Source organism: Ustilaginoidea virens, chromosome 6, assembly GCF_000687475.1.
Source record: "Ustilaginoidea virens chromosome 6, complete sequence".
Lineage (NCBI taxonomy): Eukaryota > Fungi > Ascomycota > Sordariomycetes > Hypocreales > Clavicipitaceae > Ustilaginoidea > Ustilaginoidea virens.
In genome coordinates, this window is record NC_057321.1 from 1,586,213 (window position 1) to 1,606,635 (window position 20,423).

Genomic DNA, 20,423 nt, shown 5'->3' on the forward strand with positions numbered 1-20,423 from the left:
CCATCATCCGGTGCAGCAGAAACTACGGGCTCCGTCTAGTCCTTCTTACCATTGTGCAGCAGAAACTACGTGCTGGACAAGTCGAGCCTGCCTGCTGCCTGCTGCCTGCGTGCTTGTCACACAAATTCATCCGACTCGACGAATGGCAGGAAGGAAAGAGCGGCCAGCGCCCGAGCCGGCACCGCAGTGCTGGGTCGCCTGGGGGGACGCCGCGCCGCGGATACGGGGATTTACGACAAAGCAGAGCCAGCAGTTGGGCATTACATCCTTTGCGGCGAGTCAACGCCGGCGTGGGGCGCGGTGCGTGACGCGTGCTGACAACGTCGAGGGAGCTGGTGCGTTGCTCGGAGGCACGAGGCTGGATGGAGAGGGTTGATTATGTGTGGGTTTGTTGCTGCTGCTGTCTAGGCTGGGGTTGGGCAAGGGTAGGGCTTCCACCCGAGGAGAAGGACCAAGAAGAAGGACGTTTGAAAACAAGGAATTAGCGAAACCAAAGAATCAGCCAAAGCCGCATGCATACTGGTTCACCCTCGCGCACGCCGCGCGACGCCACGCGACGTATAGTCCCTTCACGCGAACGCCGACTTCCCTCACAGAGCCCACACGCACGCCAGGCCCAGCGCGAGCACCAGCGGCGACGGGACGCGCGCGAGCGAGGCCTCCCCCTCCTCCCTGGCGGGCGCCGTGGCCGTGGCCGTGGCCGTGGCCGTCGACGGGTCCGGGCCCGGGGCGGTGGCGGCGCTCGACACCGGGCTCGGCGTCGGCAGCCGCGCGCCCGGCCGGCTCCGACAGCCCGCGATACGCACGTCCTGCCACCCCGCGGTCCGCTCGTCGTACTGGTACTCGACCTGGCCGTCGGTGGCGTTGCAGAAGCCCGCGTAGTCCTCGACGTCGACGCGCCCGAAGTACGCCTTGTACGGGCCGCCCGCCCAGTCCGGCAGGCCGCCCGCCCACGCGACCTCGCCGGGGTCGCTGCCGCCGTCGCCGCCGACGGCCCACACGCCCAGCTTGACCTGCATCGGCGTCCGGGGCCACTTGTCCGCGGGGATCTGCCCCACGTACCATGTCTTGCGGACGGCGCCGTTGACCGAGAAGCTGAGGAACTGGTCCGTCCACTCGACCGCGTACGTCTGCGGCGCGGCAAACGACGACGTGTCGAGCGCGTACGTGTCGTTGTACGTGTTGAAGAGGGCCTGCCCGTCGTAAAAGTAGTTTGTCTGCGCTTGGTTGGCGTACGCCCCGAGGAGCTCCTGCGGCTGGGGATTCAGCATTGGACGCACGGGACGCGCTTTGGCTGCATGCTTGGATGCTTGGGCGCTTGGCTGGTTGGACGCTTGCTTGGCTTACCCAGTCAATCTCGTCGCCCGAGTCGCTCTTCAGCACCATGGCGGTCACCAGGCCAGGCCCCTCGGCGGCCTGCACCGTCACCGACACCTTGCCAAACAAGAGGTACTTTGTGCTGACGAGCGTGGGGGCATCCCCGGCCTTCCACATGCCCATGGCCGCGCCCCGGCCGTTCGTGTCCAGGTCGAGGCGCTTCCTGTCCTCGGCCGTGCCGTTGTCCACGCTCCAAAAGGCCAACAGGCCATTGTCCCAGCTTGACGTGGTGAAGTCGAACGAGGCCTTGCCCGCAAAGGCGGCATCGGGGGGACAACCTGTCGAGACGAGCGTCAGTGAATGCTGCTGACAGCAACCAAGACGGGGCCGGGGACGGGGACGGGGCCATCTCTCGGGACGCGTGGGAAAAAGGAAACCATTACGCATGTCTTTCCGGAGGGGGTCGCAGTTGGCAAGATCCTTGAGACTGGCGAGAGCTGGCGAGAGCCACATCAGGGAGAGCAGGGCAACCATCTTTTCCGCTTGAGCTGTTGAAGCTTGGCTCCCGCCCTGGCGTCGTTTATTATATTTCTCTGCGTATGGGAAGTCTAGGCAAGAAGGAAACCTGTGTTTGTCGACCGGACGCGTATTCCAGGGGCGCGGAGCTCCCAAGGAGCGAAATACAAGCTAGATATAAAGCGCTGAACGAGGGCGAGGCTTTTCACGTATGGCTGCGGAATGCAGTGCATGTCCTCTGTTGGAAGCGGCAAGTTCTGCGGGCCAAGACAATCTTCACCGTGGGACCATGGTGAGGTGTACGTCGCAAATAGCACCTCCTGCATGAGCATAGGAAATGAGTTTCTGAATCAGGAATCGAGGAAACCGACCCATGTCATGTTCAACGACGCATGGATATACTGCTGAACGAGGTCGTTTGGTGGCCGGCGGCCCGTAGAAGCTTCATGTTGAAGCTGCAGCGTTGACGGCGTCGGGTAATACATGTTGGCAATGGCACATTTTTGAAACAGCAAACACGGGCAGCGCCAGACTTTGCATGGTGACACGTCGTGCCTTTTGTTGGCGCATCGTGTGAAATCGTGCAAAAAGGGTACGCAGCGGGGGGGGGAGCGAGCAGTCTTGAAAATGCTTCACAGGGGAATGCTTCACGGGGAATGCTTGGGGGGGGAATGCTTCACAGTTGCGAGAGGCGTCTTGGTTTGCAAGATGCTTGAAATTGGAGCAGGTGGCCAGTATATGAAACCATGTGCAGCTCGGCTTTCGGTTCCTGGCAAAAGAGACAGAGAACAAAAGACCAAGCAGCATCACGTACCATTCCGCTTGGTGTACTTGAGAAAGGACTTCTAACAGAAACAGTATGTACAGTTCACCTCCGGTTTACTCCACGACTAGCAAGTGTCCAGCATGGTCGACAAAGCACTCGCTTCATCATCCGTGATGCTCAGGCCGTAGTGGCTCTTTACCTGAATCCAGCTTTTGGAGTAGGTGCACCAGAAGGACTGGAGATCGGGCTTCCAGGAATCAGGGCTCTCGTCCCTCTTTGACCTATTCGCACTGGCAGAGACAGCCCAGAGCTGCGGACGGGTGACGTCGTTGGCGAGCTGCCTGCGCTTCTCCGTCGTCCACGACGAAGCACCAGACTGAAAAGGGACAAGACGAAAGTCAGACATCAGCGAGGCCACCTAGGGCCGAGGGCTGGGGGGGGAAGAAGGGGAAGGGGCAGCTCTTACCACCCAGGCGTTCTTCAGCGGAACCATGTGGTCAATGTCGAGTTCACTGGCTTGGTCAAACGTCTCACCGTCATACGGCGAGACCCATTCTCCAGACTCGGCGACACAAGCGCTGTTGGTCTCGACATTGGTGCCATCTCGCTTAATGACAAACTCGCTAGGGGGGTCGGAAAGACAACAGGACGAGTATGAGCAAAGCAAACATGACGCCGTGTTCATCACAGTTGGGGGAGACTCGGGCATTTTTGGGCTCTGGCCAACCCTTCGGGCTTCTTACCGCGCGTTGCAGTTGCCTTCGATTGTCGCCCAAGTAGGAAACTTGGAGCGAGAGTAGCCTTGGCCGCTTCCAGGCTGGGCGACTTGGAGTCCGTTGAGGAGACTTCTCGCCGTCGACGTGCTGGGGATGCCCGGCTAGAAAGCCCTCTCTTCTTAGAGAGTCGCCCGATAAGATGAAGGGATGGAGTACGAGTCGGCAAACAAGTCTCAAGGTCACGTACTGCCACTGGCACGGCCAGAACACCAGCCACGACTGCTGATGAAACGATCAAGAACTTCATCAGGGAAGCTCAGCTCGGGTATTTAACGGCACGGAATAATGGCGAAAAGTCAGGTTGACGAGCCAGGTACATGCATGTGAAGCATGTATCTAGGTGAGGAAATTACTGACGCGGCGAGACGAGTCAGCCAGCAGGGCGAGCCGGGATAAGCTTCTTATACTCGGTCAACCTAACCTGGGCTCCGACTGGGCTCCGCAACGATGCCATCTGGACTTGTATCAAGACTCCCAACAGCGGTTCGTCCAGCTGACCGCATCTGCAGAGTCATTGCCGACTTTGGCCGCATCGAAAAGGGAAGAGGGAGAACAACAACGAAAAAAAAAGGCTCAGTTGCGTTCTCTCCGTTTGCCCATCACATTCATCCGCCCAGGGGAAAAGGCCACGGCCCGAGCCACAGTCAACACGTGCGGATGGTGCGCGCGCAAGTCATTGGACATGGCAATCGTGATTCGGCATCTACTCCTCCGTCTGCGGTGGTAGTGGTCCTGCAGTTGGCAGTCTGGACTGGAACTCGGGCACCCGTCTTCTCCCTTGTGCTGTGCCGCTCGGGGCCCGATAGACAGCAGACAGCAGCATGACCCCCGTACACTGCGTGTGTGTGATTCGAAGCAACCATGATACATGCCCAGTAAGGGGGACAGAATGCGTCACACGCACACCCACGCACACCCAAAGTCAGGGTCCCAGCTTCTCTCAAACTCGTCTCGTGGGCCGACGGCTAGTCCTGGTGCTAATCCCGAGACGGAGGGAACGGAGGGAAGAGGTGCAGGTCTGCGGGGACGAAGCCACGACGTTCCAGGGGCAGGAGTTGAACCTTCCAAATGGGGACATCGAAGGTTGTCAGCCAGCCAAGTCAGTGGTCAGTTGTCGACGGTCTGTCTGTCAGCTGTGGTCGTGGTTCACAAGGGTAACCGTTAGGCTTTAGCCAACTGGAGTGTGTGGTTCAGCTGCGTGGGATCGAGTCCAAAAGGATTGGCATCTAATCTAGATTCTGCGAGTCCAAACGATCCCAGGATGGATGGGTGGGGCATGTCTGCCCCTGCACGTGCCCTTTGCCATGCAGAAAACAAGTCGCCATGTACGCATTCCTACCTAGGTACCCATGTACTCCGTGCTCCCCGTTGCTCCATAGTGCTCCGTGACGTCCCGTATCATTCATTCCATTTATTCCACGTTGACGGATAAAAGCCATTCTTTCCCCGCAAGGATCGATCCATCTCCAAGCCCGAGCAGCCGAGCTCTTGTCTATGTAATGTCTAATCCCTACCTGCTCTAGGAATTTTTCCGACCCCCCCCCCCTGTCTACCGCGAACAGCATGATTCCACTTTCCATTCATGAAAAAAAAAAAAAAAAAAAATTCAGGCGCTGTTGTCGGCCTTTTCTTGCTCATCTCTTCTACGCCCTCGTGGCACTTTCTGGGTCAGAACCTTGGTTAATATGTGACATCCCTTCGCCCGTGCGACGGGATCCTCCTTTAGTCGTTCCAGGGCAGTTTTGCCTTCGCCGTCTTGCGCGAGAATCACCGCTCCTTTCCTCAGCAAGTGACGAGCATCTTTCGATGCCTGCTGGTCGGTGTAATCCCTGGTTACGCAGAATTCACGCACCAAGAGATGAAGCATCGTCTGCATATCCGAGCCAGGTTTGACATACGTACCCGCAAAGTCGAGTCGTGTCATCATGGTCCAAATCCACGAAAAGGACGAGGACAGTGCCGTGTTCACCAAAAAGTCATTCGAAGGCTTTTCGATTCCGCTTCTGAGCAGCGCCCTGAACAGCGCCGGGCTCCGGATGCTCATTGCGTGGCGATAGGCTCTCTGTATGACGCTCATGGTAATGTCGGCTTTGTGCTGTTCAATATCATAGTAGCCTTTGCCCTTTCTGTGAAGATGAGGAGTCCGACTCCACTTGAGGAAAACCTCGTTGGCTTCCTGTTGTCGAATCGTCGCGCCCTCTCGAAGCAACAACCTGAAAAGCCACGCCGGTTTCGAGTCATATCGAACCATGGCTGTGTAGAGGAGTGAATGGCGCCATGGGACTTCCAGCTTGACGTTGCCTCCGTCCTTGATGAACCTTTCCAGAAGTCTTCGTAACAATGAGTCGGGCCCTTTGCGCATTATTGCCAAGCAAAGTGCATGTACTGCTGTATAACCCCCCGAGCTCCTTCGGTTGATATCAGCGCCATGCTTGAGCAAGCATTGAACGAGATCCATCATGCCTTTGTGAGGCACGGGGTTTGCCTCGTAATACCGTAAAGCCTGGGCCAACGCTGAACCCCCCCGTGGATTTACAAGCGCCCCGTGCTGGACCAGGCACTCGACGCAACTTACAAGCCCAGGCCATTTTCCTGGGTCGAGTATGAGCGTCTCGTCCATCGCCGCAACCAGTGGTGTTCTCCCCAAGTTGTCCGTGCCTTCGAGCATCGCACCAGCGCTAATGGCATGCTTTAGAACTTCCAGTTTCCCATTCTTGGCCACCATATGCAGCACCGAGTCCAGGGAGAAAACGGCCCTGTCATTGATGTTGGCCTTGAAGATATCCAAGAGGCGATTCCAAATAGCGGGCTTTTTGGATTGGTCGGACGCAATCATGTGCAGAATCGTCATTCCCCACGAAGGCAAGTTGAGCATTTCCAACTGGGTTCGAAAGTCAATGACGCAGGCCGATGCACCGTGCTGTACCAGCAACATGGCCATGTCGTGATCGTCCCGAATATAGGAAACGAAAAACGGCAACCACTGCCCAATCCTGGACAGCAGCCATTCTGACGATTCACCCGCGCCAAAATACGGCTTTTTCAAGCCCATGATGAGTTTGCCCCAATTCAGTCCAGAACATGGAACATCCAGCTTGGCCCCGTGGTGCAACAGCTCTCCGACAAACCCAACATCCCCAGACGCTACTGCATAATGCAACGCAGTCGCAAATATGGGTCTCGAATTATCAGGGTCTTCGTAATGTACTGTATTCACGTCTCCCGAGTACTTGACGGCGTTTCTCAACACTTTGGTAGCCATGTCCCTGCTAGTCCTTACACCCACTTTGGCCGCCCAAACGATTGCGGACGAATTGCCCTTTTTAGCATCGAGGCGATAAAGAGCCGGCATCGTCGTGTCTCGCCAGATGGTCGACGTTCTGCCTAGCCGAGAAAGAGCTTGACAGCACAAGTACGACATGACTTCATATTTGATCTCTGGTGGTAGCAGGGTAAGGCGAGGCTGCTGACTGACCCCATCTTGCCAGTCGAGCAGGAAGTGCTTCAATCTGATTCTTGTCATGATGCGCGCGGATTCGGGGAGGGCGATTGTGGAGTACGTCGTTGACGGCGAACCATCCCCGCAGGGTGGACGACGGTTCTATGTGGAGAATGAAGCGGGTTGCATCAAGTAAAACACTGATAAATATGTCGATTTCGGGAAAAAAGGGAGATGAAGGTGGAAAGTTCTAGGGGGTGAGGAGCCCGTGCTTCTGCCCAAAGAGAAGAGAAGAATTGACGTCTGGAATTCACGGATCAGACAGCTGCTGGCACGTTAGGTTGGACGTTTCAGGCGGCAGCAGCCAACGGGCCAAGGGGTTCTGTCGACAACTGATGACGAGCAGATGATTCCAACTTGGGCTGTGATGCCCAATCGATTGACATTTTCCAATGATCGGCCGGTACATTCGAAAAGTACATAACAGAGCTGCGTCTTTCTCTTTTTCTAGCGCTTTGCTACCTCTCTGTATCTAAATTATGAAAAGAAGGTCGAGTTAAAGGTTGGCTGCGAATCGGCTAAAGACCGGTCTCGTTCCTGTTTGTCAGTTTGTCAGTCCACTATACCTCTTGCAGGCATCTACGCGGCCCTCGACAGCTCGTTGCATTCATTGTACGCGAGCTCTAACCACAGATACCTAACCAAGTCTAAGCGCCCAGATATGCGTTAATGATTGGCCTTAATTGGGACTCGCTCCTAAGTTGATATATTTATCTCGGGCAGAAATTGCAAAATCAGCCAACCTCGCATCAAGTTAATGGTCTGGTGCACCGCAGATGCTCACCCTCAAGCCCCGGAATTGCCACCTCGTGTTCGGCGCTTCGACTGGTGACAAGCTCGTCGAATTCTTTCAACATGGAAGCCTCCGCATTCTCGAGCTATGATCTTTGCACAATGGTCGGTCAATGGTTCCCCTACATCATTGAACTTTCCTAGCCTAGGACGCCAATTTCTGCGTCTGAAGTATATTTGTTTCCCTCCCGGCATCGTGTAGCCCCCGGTTTCATGGGCGAAATGCAAACCAGGGTAGAGGTCCTGCATGATGTGCGTCAAATTTGCTCCAAGGAAACCAGAGAACTACGCAAATACCCCATGGCATTGGCGTTGATCCCAAGTATGCGCCGCGCGCAGATTGAAGTAGCATTCGCTCAACAGTTCATGGGTGTTGGCCGCTCCCAGCTTCCTCAAGCAGTAAATGCACTCGCCGGCGCATATAGAGCTGTGACAATTACGCACCAGACGCATCGATGGGTAGGCAACGGGCTCGGAGCTTGTGAGGTGGTGTGGCGAGTACGGAGCATGATTCCAGCGCAGTCTGCGGGATCAACGGCTTTTTAGCGAATTTGGAAGCACAAGGCCAATAATAGGCGTCGATCATCAATAATCAGTTGATGGCAAATGGCCTGGTGAGGCGTGAGCAACGAGAAGCAGCACCAGACGAACTGGTTGACGACGTCTGGTTTGAATTCTTGCCACAGCGTTAGGCTGCCTCAGAAGCTGGCTGGGCTGGGCATGGGCCCTGTGACGCAGAGGCCCAGGGGCCCCTACCCTCTGCCCTCTGCCCACTGTCCACTGCCCACGCAAGTTGACCTCTGGTGTGTGCCGCCGTGCCAAGCTTTTCAGCACTGGCACCACCTGCCCCGTCCTGCCCGGATTCCTACATGCATTGACGTCTCGTCCATAAGCTGCCAGGCGTAAGCTGCGTAAGCTGCTTCCAGTCTCTTTGCAAGGCTGACCACAGACCAGAACCCGTTGTCATTTTGCCACAAAGCCAACAGGGGAATTCGACCCTGAACAAAATACCAACATCGCTCGCTGACCACGCAAGCGGCTGCGCTTCCCTGCGCAGCTCATAGACGTCCTTCATTTGACGCCTGGCTATACCGTACCGGAAGCCATGCTCCAAAGTCCCAATCTTCCCTGAGAGCCTTCGAGCTGGTTCAACCCATTTGGTTTCACCGTCGCCTGCAGGCTTCGCTGCCGCAGCACAGGGTTGCAGCAAACGTCTTCGCTCTGCCCGACAAGACCCCTTTCGCACACGAACCTAGGAATGGTCTTGTACTGAAGCCAAAGACGCTGATGCTGTACTGTGGCGACACTGCCTACACGCCGCCTCATCTCCGGGCAAATTCATTCCTGACCGACTGCAGACCGCCCACTCTCTGCGACCGCGGAACGCAAAGCAATTACCTCGTTTATGTTCAGGATGGCGTCTCGTTATCATTTGAGGTCTGAGGACCAAGTGGAAAGCCCTTATGCAGCATTGCCCGGCACGTCGCAGACGGGTTTTGTCCCACACAACATGACTGCCATGAAGTCCAACCTAGCTTTGGGAAAGGAAATTGCCGGTAAGCTTGAGCCTCCCTCCGTTTCCTCGATTCTGCGTAGTCGTTGGCTCACAGATTTTTCCTCATCAATCATTAGGCTGCAATCCTAGTCGATGGGTCCACGAACTGCTAAACAACAACTTCACCGTCTGCGATGTGTTCGAACGAGCGCGACATGCAAAGCTGGAAAGTATGTACACCTGGGATCACCCACATAAGCTAGTCATGAACGGCAACCAGAGCTTCTCGACACGGACATCACGCACCTTATCGTCGATATGCCTGGATTGTCACTTCCATTTCGTCTTCAAGATGACCTGGGATCAAGTCCATACCGAGTCCCTTTGCAACCAAGACCAGTCGTCATGGCCACTTAGGGATAATCAGTTTCCTTGGCACCATTTGGTCTGGGTAGGATCTGCTTCTGACTCCGAGGTGATGCACGATAACAGCAAATACTATCCGCTGCTGGCTCGAGAGCATTTCGTTTGCTCAGCTCCTCCTTGTACGTTTCAGCTTACTCTTGAACTATCAGAACCCCGGATGCCTCAATCCTGGATCAAACTTTTATTAGACCGCGAGGCTATCTGTGAGCAACTAAAAGCTGCCAGAGAACAGGAGCCAAGCCGGTATGACGGTGCCACGGACGAGTGGGCTTATCAAGCCACGCTGAATTTAAATACCTATCTCAAGAACTTGCTCGAGAGCTCGCCCGAAGACGCCAGAAGCATATCAAAAAGGAACAAACGCTTCGCCGTCTTGTTCGGTCCTCGTTGCTTCGGCATGTTTCGGCAACTGGGCTTTACTGAAAAAGTCGACATCAGAGACGGGACAGATGAAGGCTCCTTCACTCCCTCGCCTCCGCCACCTGCAGGAGGTCCGCAGGGCGCTACCGAAATAGGAACTTATCGATCGTATCTTGAAGACGTAAGGGCTGAGGTCCAGTGCCTTATACATAAAGCGGGCCAGGCGGCGGAACGACCAACCATCATTCTCCCTGTACTTCACGCGGATTTGGGATGTCAAGAAGTTCCTAATGCATCTGCAAGTGCTCTTGTTGATGCGGAAAGATACAAATTGATTGGTGTCCTTCCGAGCCATTCACGAGAAGCGGTGGTAAACGCGTACAAGCGCCAATGGGATCTGATGCCGAGCCGCAGAAGGGCTTTGGTGGATAGCATCATGGGCATTGCCAACGACACGAGCGACGAACTGCTCTCAGACTTTGCAATCACGCAGTCATCAGTATTTGATAATCAAACGCACATTGTCGGGAACGGCGACGATGATAGCCTGGTTCCGCAAGCACTCAATTTCCTTGGGCTACAGCCACCCAACAACTACAGTGCGGAATCCTTGATCCGGGCATTCAGGCATAAGGTCTCGCAAAGTCCAGCGGATGTCACAACCGCCAGATCGATGCTTCTTGTAATCGCACAGAACTCGAATGACGACCTGTATCAGGCCCAACTCTTGATAGAAGCCGACGCTAAAATGTCGTTGGAGACGAGTTGTGCCATCCTAGAACTCGCTGACGCAGGCGGTTCCTGGCAAAATGCCTACGAAGTTGCCAAGACGAAGGTTAGCTGATTATCCTGCAAAAGCAACGTAAAGAGTTGGAGCTTTTACCTCTTCATCTGATCTACCAAAGCAGAATTGCTGACAATGGGAGTAGATCGCCGCGAGCAAAAGTAAAGAAGAAACTCAGTTGTATATTGACGCGCTAGAAGCTGTTGCAGATCACGCGTATTCACCAGCCCTCAAGCAGGCTGCCATGGAGCTTCGAAAAGAAAACGGAATGTTTAATCTCGCAAGCAATTCCAATCAGGAGAGCAGACCGGTTAATTTCGCGTTACCAGTCGGACTGCACAATATTGGAAATACGTGCTACCTGAACAGTTTGCTTCAGTATCTCTTTACCGTCAAGCCAATACGCGATATCGTCTTCAACTACGACAAGGTCAAGCTGGCATTGACTGATGAAAGTATCAAAGCTCGACTGCTAGGCGGCAACAAGATGCAAATGGACCGTGGTGAGGCAGTAGTGGCTCAGGCTTGTAAGTGATTTGGATTCGCAAACCTTTGGCATTGTTCACTTTCATCGAGCTTACCCAAGGATGCAGTTGCGAAAGAACTGGCCCAGCTCTTCGAAACTCTCATAGCATCCAAGCAAGCGGCGACAAAGCCTTCACAGCGCTTGGCAAATGCTGTTCTGCTATCGACCCACACGCTCCTGCGCAACCCTCGACCGTCATCAGAACCAAACGCGGACACCAAACCACCGCCTCTGCCTGCTCGGCCCTCGCCAGCACCGCCGTCCAGGGTTGCTGAGGACGTAGAAATGGTCCACGTTGGCGTCCCTTCTGTCTCGGAATCGGCAGAAACAACTAGCAACTCCAGTTCCAGAACACTGGTAGACCAAGAAGATGCACGTTCAGACCACTCATACGAGAAGGTGGACAACGTTGCACCCTCCTGCCACGCAGATGTTGTGGCCGAAGATCAAAAAAACAGGCATGCTACCACGCAAGAGCCAGACAGCCGTCCGTTGACTTTTGAGTCTTGTGCGGAGTCCCGTGATATTGCGGCAGCGATCGAGACTTCTGAGTGCGGGGATGTCGAGATGACTGATGCGGCGGAAGTTGAGACTGTTGACCAGAAGGTTCTCAACGCTCTGGAACATCAAAAAAGGTCATCTGGTACCGACCAGCAAGACGTGGAGGAGGTGATGGGTAGCATCATCAACCGCTTACAAGCCGCCATCCGACCAACGTCTGTGGATGAAAAAACGGGAATTCAAGTTGAGAAGATCATGGAGACCTTTTTTGTGACTACGATTAATTACACGAAGAAGTTTGATGAAAACAAGTACCAGTCCGAGATTACCTTCGACCGTGCCATCACAGCTTTTCCAGCGCCCGACGGACCGTGCTCGCTATATGATGCCTTGGGACGCAATTTCGATCAGCAAATATTGGAGGAGAGCAAGCTGTCAAGATACACAGCCATCAAGACTTTGCCGCCTGTGTTGCACATCCTGATTCAGCGGTCACAATCCATGGTCAGCAAAAACGGCAATGCGGTGGTGATTCCGGAGACGCTGTACCTAGACAGATATATGGATGCACCGCACGACTCGCTCATTTTCCGGCGTCGGGTCGAGGACTGGGCTTTGTCTAACCGTATCTCTGATCTCAAGTCGCAGATTTCCAGGGTTGATACGAATCCTAATTACATATCATGCTTGGAAAATTATTCAAAAGGAACCCTACAGCCTCCTGACGAACCCACTGGGGCAGCTGAGAGCAAAAACGCAGAGGGCGGCGGCGGTACAGCGATTCGTAGCGCATCCGAGGAAAACTTTGACTTCGATGGGCCGGTAGACGACGACTTCCTACTCATCACAGCATCCCCTCCGTCAGCCACAAGTTCCGAGCAACGCATCCTCGAGGAACCCAGGTGTTTAAGAGTCGGTGAAACGGATGCAGCCATTCGGCAAATGATGCGAGAGGAACTCGAACAGAGGGAGCGGACCTTTAAAATGCATCAAGAGGAACTCAACGGGACGCCATATCGACTCCACGCCGTGATTTGTCATCGCGGTCATTTGACGTCTGGTCATTATTGGGTTTGGATCCACGATTTCGAGGACAATATCTGGAGATGGTACAACGATGCGGACGTCAAGGAAAACAGGGATACTGCAGAGGTGCTCGAGACGCTGAGCACCAGCGGCGAACCGTACTTTTTGTGCTATGTTCGTGACGAAGACAAGACAGACTTGGTCAATGTACCCAAGCGTCAAGCAACCGCAACGGCAACGCCTTTGAAAGTTCAGCACACGCCAGAATCAGAAATCATGAGGAGCGGGGGCGAAGACGGAGAGGTGGGTGCTGCACCAGAAACTCACTGTGCCGACAATGTCGGACAGGAAGCAACCGTGGAGACGACAGCTGGCGCAGCCATGCCAGAAATGCAGGAGATACGAGGGGCGCGAGAGTAGAGAAGTGTTCAGGAAAGGAGTCTGGAAGCATTTATGGGGGTTTCGGGCGGACGACATGCTGAGCTTTGCTACGACGCAAAGTCTTGTACAACAGAGAAGCTGATAAAGACTGTTGTGCGAATTGGCGCCACCTGGGGTAGAGCGAGGAGAATCATCATCGGTCATGCATAGCTGTTGCCACATTTGGTTGGATATAAATTAGACAAGAAGGCGCCCTGGGTTTCATACCACGAGGTATGGGGAAGGGTAGGATTATGCGAGTCTGGTTTATGCTTGGGAAGATTCGAGACATGGTTGATGAAGGCTGGCCGGGCGTGAGGGAGCCTTGCGTTGCCGCAACGGAGCTGGTAGTTATTGAATGAGGGGCTCATTGTTGTTTCGTTTGCAGATCGTTTTCAACTTTTTTTTTTTTTTCTTTTCTTCGCCTTGATTTCTTCATATTATTTTTATTCTTGAACTATCTGCTATTATCTCTTTCCCCCCCAACTACGCTTCCCCCATTTACCTCCCCTTGAAAACAGGCTTTCGCTTTTCCTGAAACGCCTTCAAGGCCTCGTTTCTATCTTCGGTAGCTACAACCCTCTCATACATTTCGTCCTCCTTGTCCTGCGTCGCCCACGCGACCGCCTGCAAGCCTGCACGAATGGCAACCGGGCCACCTTCGCAAATCTCGTGCGCCAAGCGAACAGCCTCGGCCAGGGCAGACTTCCGCGCGACCTGGAGAATGTCCGTGGCGTCGGGCTCGACCTCGACCAGGCGATCCGCCAGACCGAGGAAGTACGCTTCCGGGGCGACGACGCGACGGCCCGTGAGGATGAGGTCTCTGGCTCGGGAGACGCCAATGATGGCAGGGAGGCGGGCCGTGCCGCCTGCTCCGGGGATGATGCCGAGCCGGGTTTCCGGAAGACCGACGGTGGCGTTTGAGGTGAGCACTCGGAAGTGCGTCGATAGGGCCAGCTCGAGGCCGCCGCCGAGAGCAAGGGACGACACGGCGGATATGGAGGGGATCTGGAGGCTTGCCAGAGACGCGAATGTTTCTCTCAGGCTGGTCAGAAAGTCGGCGGTCCTGCAACGGGCGCTCTTGTTTAGTTCTTTTTTATTTTATTTTATTTTATTTTATTATCTATTAAGTTTCTCCTCCTGGCCCAGAGGGCGCGGAGGCGGAGGCGGACGAACCGGGCTGGCGAGGCCGGAAACCAGTGCGAAGGGGGGGAGGGAAGGGGGCGACACGTACTCTTGCTGGGTGAATCCCCGGCGCTCCTTGAGATCGGCCCCGGCGCAGAAGCAAGCGTCGACTGCGCTGGCCAGGACCAGAGCTCTCGTGGGGCCAAGCTCGGCGGGCAGCCCTGGCGTGAGCGCGCCCGTCTCGCGACCGCCGGGGCCGTACTGCGCGTGGAGGTCGTCTACCTGGGCGCGGAGAGCCGACAGGAGGGCCTTGGAGATGGCGTTTCGGGCCTGGGGGCGGTTGAGCTCGAGGACGCGGATGTGGCCCGAGGACGGGGCGGGGATGTTGGTGACGCGGATGAGAGGCTCGGACGCGGTGGAGTAGAGGCGGGCGAGGCGGGCGAGGCGGGTGATGCGGGGGACGGGGCGCAGACGGGGGGGCATGGCTGGCTTTCTGTCGTTTGGTTGATTGCTTGCTGGCTGGGGTGGGCGGTTGGTTCTGGGGGGAACGGGAAACCGGGGGAAGAAGAAAGAATCTGGCAGAGGTTGAGCTGCGTTGACGACGGGGTTGGTCGAGTTGGTCGGGATGTGGGCGGCGGCTTTTGTCGGCATTGGCGGGGACACCGGCCCAAGTGCCGAGCAGGTCGACCGAGCGGGAGCGTCTTGGATTTGCGACTATGGGCGTGATGGATGGATGATGGATTGGACGCTCAGGACAGGCTTCGCGGGTATTGCACAATTGTGCATCTATTGACAGAATGAACGGGTCGTCAAACACATCCGCGTACATACGTGGTGCCGTCAACGCAGCTGAACCTTTAGTCAGTCCTACTTCTACCGGCGGGCTGCGACGGCCCCTCGTCAAACTTGCCCGGCCGATAGCCAAACGCCGCGTTCCCCCTCTCGCGCAGAAAGCAATCGACCCTCTCGCCCTTGCTGCGCCCCTCGGCGGCCAGGGTGCCGTCCCTCATCTGCTGCCCAACCGCCCAGTCCCGCTGCTGCGCAAAGCCGGCGTGCTGCTCCCCGAGCGCCTCGGCGCGGTTCATCTGCGCCAGCGCCCCGACCATGCACATGCAGACCACGAGGGCGGCAAACGTCCCGTTGCTCACGTAGACCCGCTCGGCGCGGCCGTCCCTCTCGTCGCGCCAGCGCTGCCAGTCCTCCCAGGTGGCGTTGCGGGAGGCGTTGCCGGGGCGGTGCCTCCACGCGCGGTCGGCCTCGCGGCGGGGGCCGCGTGCGCCGTCCGTCCAGCCGACGCCGTGGCGGTCGTACAGGCGGCGCTTGGCGGCGTCGCCGAGGAGCTCGTTGGCCGCCACGACGAGCCGGTACCTCTCGAGGCGCGCGGCGCTGGAGATGTTGTGCGCGCCCGTCGCGGCGACCCGCTCGTGCGCGTCCGGGTGGTACAGCTTGACGAGCTGGTAGAAGCGGCGCTTGGAGTACGGCGCGCCGCGCGGCAGGCCGAGGATCTCGTAGGGCGTCGGGTGCGGGGAGCGCGGCCACGGCGGCAGGTCCGGGGGGTCGGGGGCCGGCGCGGCGTAGTGGCGCCTGGGCGGCCGGCCGTGCGTCAGGAGAGCGGGCGCGGCGGGCGCGGCGGCCAGCGAGGCCGCAGCGGCGAGGGGTGAGGAGAAGCCGCCGGTGCAGGCTCTGAGCGGCATCTCGAGCTGATGGGGGGGGGGGGGGGGGGGGGGCCCGGGGGCGGTTGTGTTCTATCTCGTCACTTGCGGGGAGGATGAACGAAGGGGGGGGGGGTTGCTTCACATGGTGGGTTCGGAGGTCGCGCTGCCCGGGCTGGGGGTGAGATTGTGTGGATTGTGTGCGTAGTAAGGGGTAAAGGCGAAGAGATGATGGGCGATTTCGAATGCAGGTGATGGGTGGATTCAGGTTGATGATGATGTGTTGAGTGTTGCAAAGGAATCCGGCATCTGCGCTGCCAGCGACAAGTTAGTTTCGTCGAGGTTGGCGGGAGTGGGGCGAGGGCGGCAGACCCGCTTTTGCTGTTATCCCCCGCCGCGCTACTTCGTTTCTGCCGTCTACATGCATAACAGGAACCCGAAGCAAGCAAAAGACGGAAGAAACATGGCGTGTCACCCCACGTGATGGGAAGCACGTGATATAGATTGGTGGATATATAGCTATGCCTTACGCACACCGTAGACAGAGAATAACCAAGCCCATTATAATACACATTCTGACCTCATTGATCGTAATAATTAGTAGCAATTACACAGCACTAGAACCAGAACTAGAACCAAGAGCATTTTTTATTTTCAATATAGATAATACCGCAGAGCCCCTCCGCCGTTTTCCTACGATATTCCTCCTTGCAGCCATCTAGATAGACGAAATAGACAAGTCTTCAAACCCCCCTTAGTTTTTAAAGCTATTTATAAGAAAAGCAGTATCACCCTAAAGCTATTTACGAAAAGAGTAGCATCATCCATTTTATATATCCTTACATTCCCCTAGTAAAGACTTAATTCTAGATTCGTAGCGTCTCTACGTCTTCTGCAAAATAAGTTATTTATAGTCAATATAACTTACTTAATATTAACGAGATACTACTTTATACTTAGCAGAAAATTTCTTGCTATTCGATACGAATACTATTTACCCTATTGAATAGGTCGAGTTATACTATTCTTTTATTTCCTTCCTAAAAAGGTAGACTAAAAAGGCCTAGCAATTTGCCCTAACGATAAGTAATATCATTAATATTGCAATTCTCAAGGTCACTATAAAAGCAGAGCCTTACTAGCTAGCTAGATGGCACGAGACTGTCTGCGACCTGTGAACTAATCTTAGTATAAATACTAGATTTTTCACTAAGTCCTAAGACTATATAAGTGCTATAAAGCAGGGCAAGTGTAAAGGCAAGGCAAATATAAAATAACCAGAAAACGCAGAGAAGGTAAGAAGTTAAGAGGCATATAGTGTATTAACAGACTCGATTGTGCTACCCTTCTACTATTTAGAAAGACGGGGGAAAGCTATCCTATATATACACGAAGGAGGGGTGGGCCCAGGTATCCAGGGTAGCCAGTAAGAGAGCTCCCCATAATGCTCATCAGTAATTCCGCTAAATCCGACTAACCCCGCTATATCCAGCCACCCCAACCACCACGCTAGTGACTAACCACCACGCTAGTAGGCAACCACTACGCTAGTAAACTAGCCACCACGCTAGTAGGCCACCACGCTAATTTAGCAATACCACACCACGCTAATAGGCCGCCACCACACTAGTAGGCAACCACGCTAATTTAGCAATGCCATACCTTTTCAACAAGGCCTACCTTACTTGATATACAGTAAATAATCCACTGAAAATCCTTAAGGTAAAAGGCAAAGGCCTAAGGTAAGAAAGACTACCGTAAGTCTAAGAGGCGGTATAAGGGCTAAAAGGTCAGTAAGCCAGTAGGGTATTAGGCCAGCAGCCTAGTAGGCTACTATAGGATTTTAACACCCCCTCTGATTAGCTACTGTAGTAGCAAGCTAATCGTATAAAGGATAGGGAAAGAAAATGCAGTAAAAAGTGCTAAGGAAAAACATAGGAAAAACCTTAGAAAAAATATGTTAGTAGAAGTTAGTAGGCCCTAAGACCTAGTAACTCGCGGAACCTAGTAAATTTAGGACCCGGCAGTGGCTTAGTAAGACCGTTAGTAGGCATACTATTAGTAGGTAAGTAGGTAATTTTAACCAAGCCTAGCTGGGCTTGCTCCCTAATATACCGGAATTTTAATAGCGTATGCTTAATGCGAGCGTGCTAATTAGGGTCGTTAGAATTCGAAATAGAGCCCTAATTATCGCAGTATAGCGGTATAGGGCGTAAAATATTAATTTCCAGCTCCTTATAAAGGTTAGAAAGCTACTATATCTCACGGATAATCTTAAGTAATACATTAGATTCAGCTTCTAAAGTAGATAGTACTACTAAAGAGGCTCGCTTAGAACGCCAGCTAATAGGACTACTATTAATAGTAGTAAGGAAGCCTCTAGTAGATTTAGAGGTTTCTTTACAGCCAGTAAAATCGCTATCAGAATAAGCGGTTATAATAGGCTATTGGTTGCTTTTAGTAGTACTAAAGCAAATAGCTAGGTTCTCAGTGCCTTTAAGGTAGCTAAAGCTGCCTTTCGCAGCATTTAAATGTATATTAATTGCCTTAGACATAAACCGAGAGAGGTATTGCGTAGGAAATGCTAGATCGGGTCTAATTATTATTATAAGCCATATTATAGTGCCAGTAAGGCTCTGATAAAGGCTTTGATTAGTAGGGCTAAGGTCTTTTCCACTAGATTCATTAAGAATTCCTAGTTAAAGTAGAATAAGCTGAGGTTTAGTATCCTATAAGCCGAATTTAGCTAGAACCTCTACTATAAATTGGGCTTGGTGAAGCTATAATAAACCTTCCTTCCTATTTTATATAATTTATATGCCTAGGAAGAAGGAAGCCAGACCGCGGTCTTCTATAGCATAGACCTTATAAAATTTCCTTTTTAGCTGGTTGATATAAGTTATATTTAGACCAACTAATAGGCAATCGTTAATATAGGTAATGATAAAAGTGCTAGTTTGCTTATTATAAAAGACGGCAGTATTAAAGGCTAAAGGTAAAAAACCTTTACTAGAAATTAGGTCTTTTAGCCGGTATTGCTATTCGCGGGGTGCTTATTTTAGCCCGTATAGGGCCTTCTTTAGTAAGATAGCTTACTTAATAAAAGGGTTAAATCCAGCTTCTTTAAGCAAAGTTAGTAGCTATTAGCGCTATATATTAGACTAAAGCTTGCTATCAGTTAGTAATAAGCTCTCTGTAAATTTAAGGAATCTATTAGGGATATCTATATAAATAGTCTTAGAAAGTTCGCTATTTAGGAAGGCGCCTATAAAGTCGATTTGCTCTATCTCCTAATTATTGCTAGCAGCTAAAACTAGTATAACCCTCTAGATAGGTAGGATAAAGGTAGAAGTATAGGTATACTGAAAGTCCTTTCCTTCGACTTGCATAAAGCCCTTAATAACTAATCTAGCCTTATATTTTATAGGCTAATTATTAGCATCCTTTTTAACCCGAAAAACAGGCCTATTGCGTATAATTTTCCTATTAATAGGAACACTAGACTTAAGAATAAATTAGAAGATTTTAGTATCTAAAAGCTACTTAAATTCCTTAAATAGTGCCTTTATCTAAAGGTCTTTCTCAGGGCTTTATAGCAGATCCTTCCAGCTATTAGGCGTGCTATCAGGGGCCTTTTTAGCTAGCTTACGCTTAGCTATATAATAGGAATCCTATATCAAGTAATATAAATCCTGATTAGGGAATAAGTCGGTAGGGCTAGTAGGGTTAGTAGGGCTAGTAGGGCCAGCAGGGCCAGTAAGGTCGGTAGGATTAAGGCTAGTAAGGATATCTATAAGGTCATCCTTTGCAGTAGCTAGGGACTAAAGTATTGTTAAAATCCTATAGTAGCCTACTAGGCTGCTGGCCTAATGCCCTACTGGCCTACTAACCTTCTGGCCCTTATACCGCCTCTTGGACTTACGGTAGTCTTACCAACCTTAGGCCTTTGCCTTTTACCTTAGGATTTTCAGTAGATTATTTACTGTATATTAAGTAAGGTAGGCCTTATTAAAAAAGGTGTGGCATTGCTAAATTAGCGTGGTTGCCTACTAGCGTGGTGGCGGCCTACTAGCGTGGTGTGGCATTGCTAAATTAGCGTGGTGGCCTACTAGCGTGGTGGCTAGTCCACTAGTGTGGTGGTTAGTTACTAGTGCGGTGGTTAGGGTGGTTAGAAAGGTCGGATATAGCGGGGTTGCTGACGTATCATAGCGAGCATTACGGGGAGCTTTCTTACTGGCTACCTTGGATGCCTGGGCCCACCCCTCCTTCGTGTATATATAGGATAGCTTTTCCCCTTCTTTCTAGATAGTAGAAGGGTAGCACAATCGAGTCTGTTAATGCACTATATGCCTCTTAACTTCTTACCTTCCCTGCGTTTTCTAGTTATCTTATATTTGCCTTGCCTTTATACTTGCCCTGCTTTATAGCACTTGTATAGTCTT

General features: G+C 53.0%; 7 protein-coding genes across 7 annotated transcripts; 2 read left to right on the plus strand and 5 right to left on the minus strand.

Moving 5' to 3' along the window:
• Positions 1-590: 590 nt before the first annotated feature.
• On the minus strand, positions 591-1,851 carry UV8b_07378 (uncharacterized protein; the record flags this gene model as incomplete). The annotated part of the gene is made up of 3 exons (XM_043144875.1): positions 591-1,250; positions 1,348-1,655; positions 1,761-1,851. 3 exons carry the CDS (start codon positions 1,849-1,851, stop codon positions 591-593), a joined length of 1,059 nt encoding a protein of 352 aa, XP_043000810.1.
• An 872-nt stretch (positions 1,852-2,723) lies between these two features.
• On the minus strand, positions 2,724-3,622 carry UV8b_07379 (uncharacterized protein; the record flags this gene model as incomplete). Its single annotated transcript, XM_043144876.1, has 4 exons — positions 2,724-2,975; positions 3,066-3,222; positions 3,343-3,476; positions 3,563-3,622. 4 exons carry the CDS (start codon positions 3,620-3,622, stop codon positions 2,724-2,726), a joined length of 603 nt encoding a protein of 200 aa, XP_043000811.1.
• A 1,359-nt stretch (positions 3,623-4,981) lies between these two features.
• UV8b_07380 (uncharacterized protein) lies at positions 4,982-6,898 on the minus strand (the record flags this gene model as incomplete). Its single annotated transcript, XM_043144877.1, has 1 exon — positions 4,982-6,898. The coding sequence occupies one exon, from the start codon at positions 6,896-6,898 to the stop codon at positions 4,982-4,984; it is 1,917 nt and encodes a 638-aa protein (XP_043000812.1).
• A 990-nt stretch (positions 6,899-7,888) lies between these two features.
• Positions 7,889-8,358, plus strand: UV8b_07381 (uncharacterized protein; the record flags this gene model as incomplete). The annotated part of the gene is made up of 2 exons (XM_043144878.1): positions 7,889-8,155; positions 8,263-8,358. 2 exons carry the CDS (start codon positions 7,889-7,891, stop codon positions 8,356-8,358), a joined length of 363 nt encoding a protein of 120 aa, XP_043000813.1.
• A 722-nt stretch (positions 8,359-9,080) lies between these two features.
• UV8b_07382 (uncharacterized protein) lies at positions 9,081-13,204 on the plus strand (the record flags this gene model as incomplete). The annotated part of the gene is made up of 4 exons (XM_043144879.1): positions 9,081-9,222; positions 9,299-10,782; positions 10,877-11,258; positions 11,325-13,204. The coding sequence occupies 4 exons, from the start codon at positions 9,081-9,083 to the stop codon at positions 13,202-13,204; spliced, it is 3,888 nt and encodes a 1,295-aa protein (XP_043000814.1).
• Positions 13,205-13,705: 501 nt separating this feature from the next.
• On the minus strand, positions 13,706-14,812 carry UV8b_07383 (uncharacterized protein; the record flags this gene model as incomplete). The annotated part of the gene is made up of 2 exons (XM_043144880.1): positions 13,706-14,270; positions 14,439-14,812. The coding sequence occupies 2 exons, from the start codon at positions 14,810-14,812 to the stop codon at positions 13,706-13,708; spliced, it is 939 nt and encodes a 312-aa protein (XP_043000815.1).
• Positions 14,813-15,186: 374 nt separating this feature from the next.
• Positions 15,187-16,023, minus strand: UV8b_07384 (uncharacterized protein; the record flags this gene model as incomplete). The annotated part of the gene is made up of 1 exon (XM_043144881.1): positions 15,187-16,023. The coding sequence occupies one exon, from the start codon at positions 16,021-16,023 to the stop codon at positions 15,187-15,189; it is 837 nt and encodes a 278-aa protein (XP_043000816.1).
• Between the last annotated feature and the right edge of the window lie 4,400 nt (positions 16,024-20,423).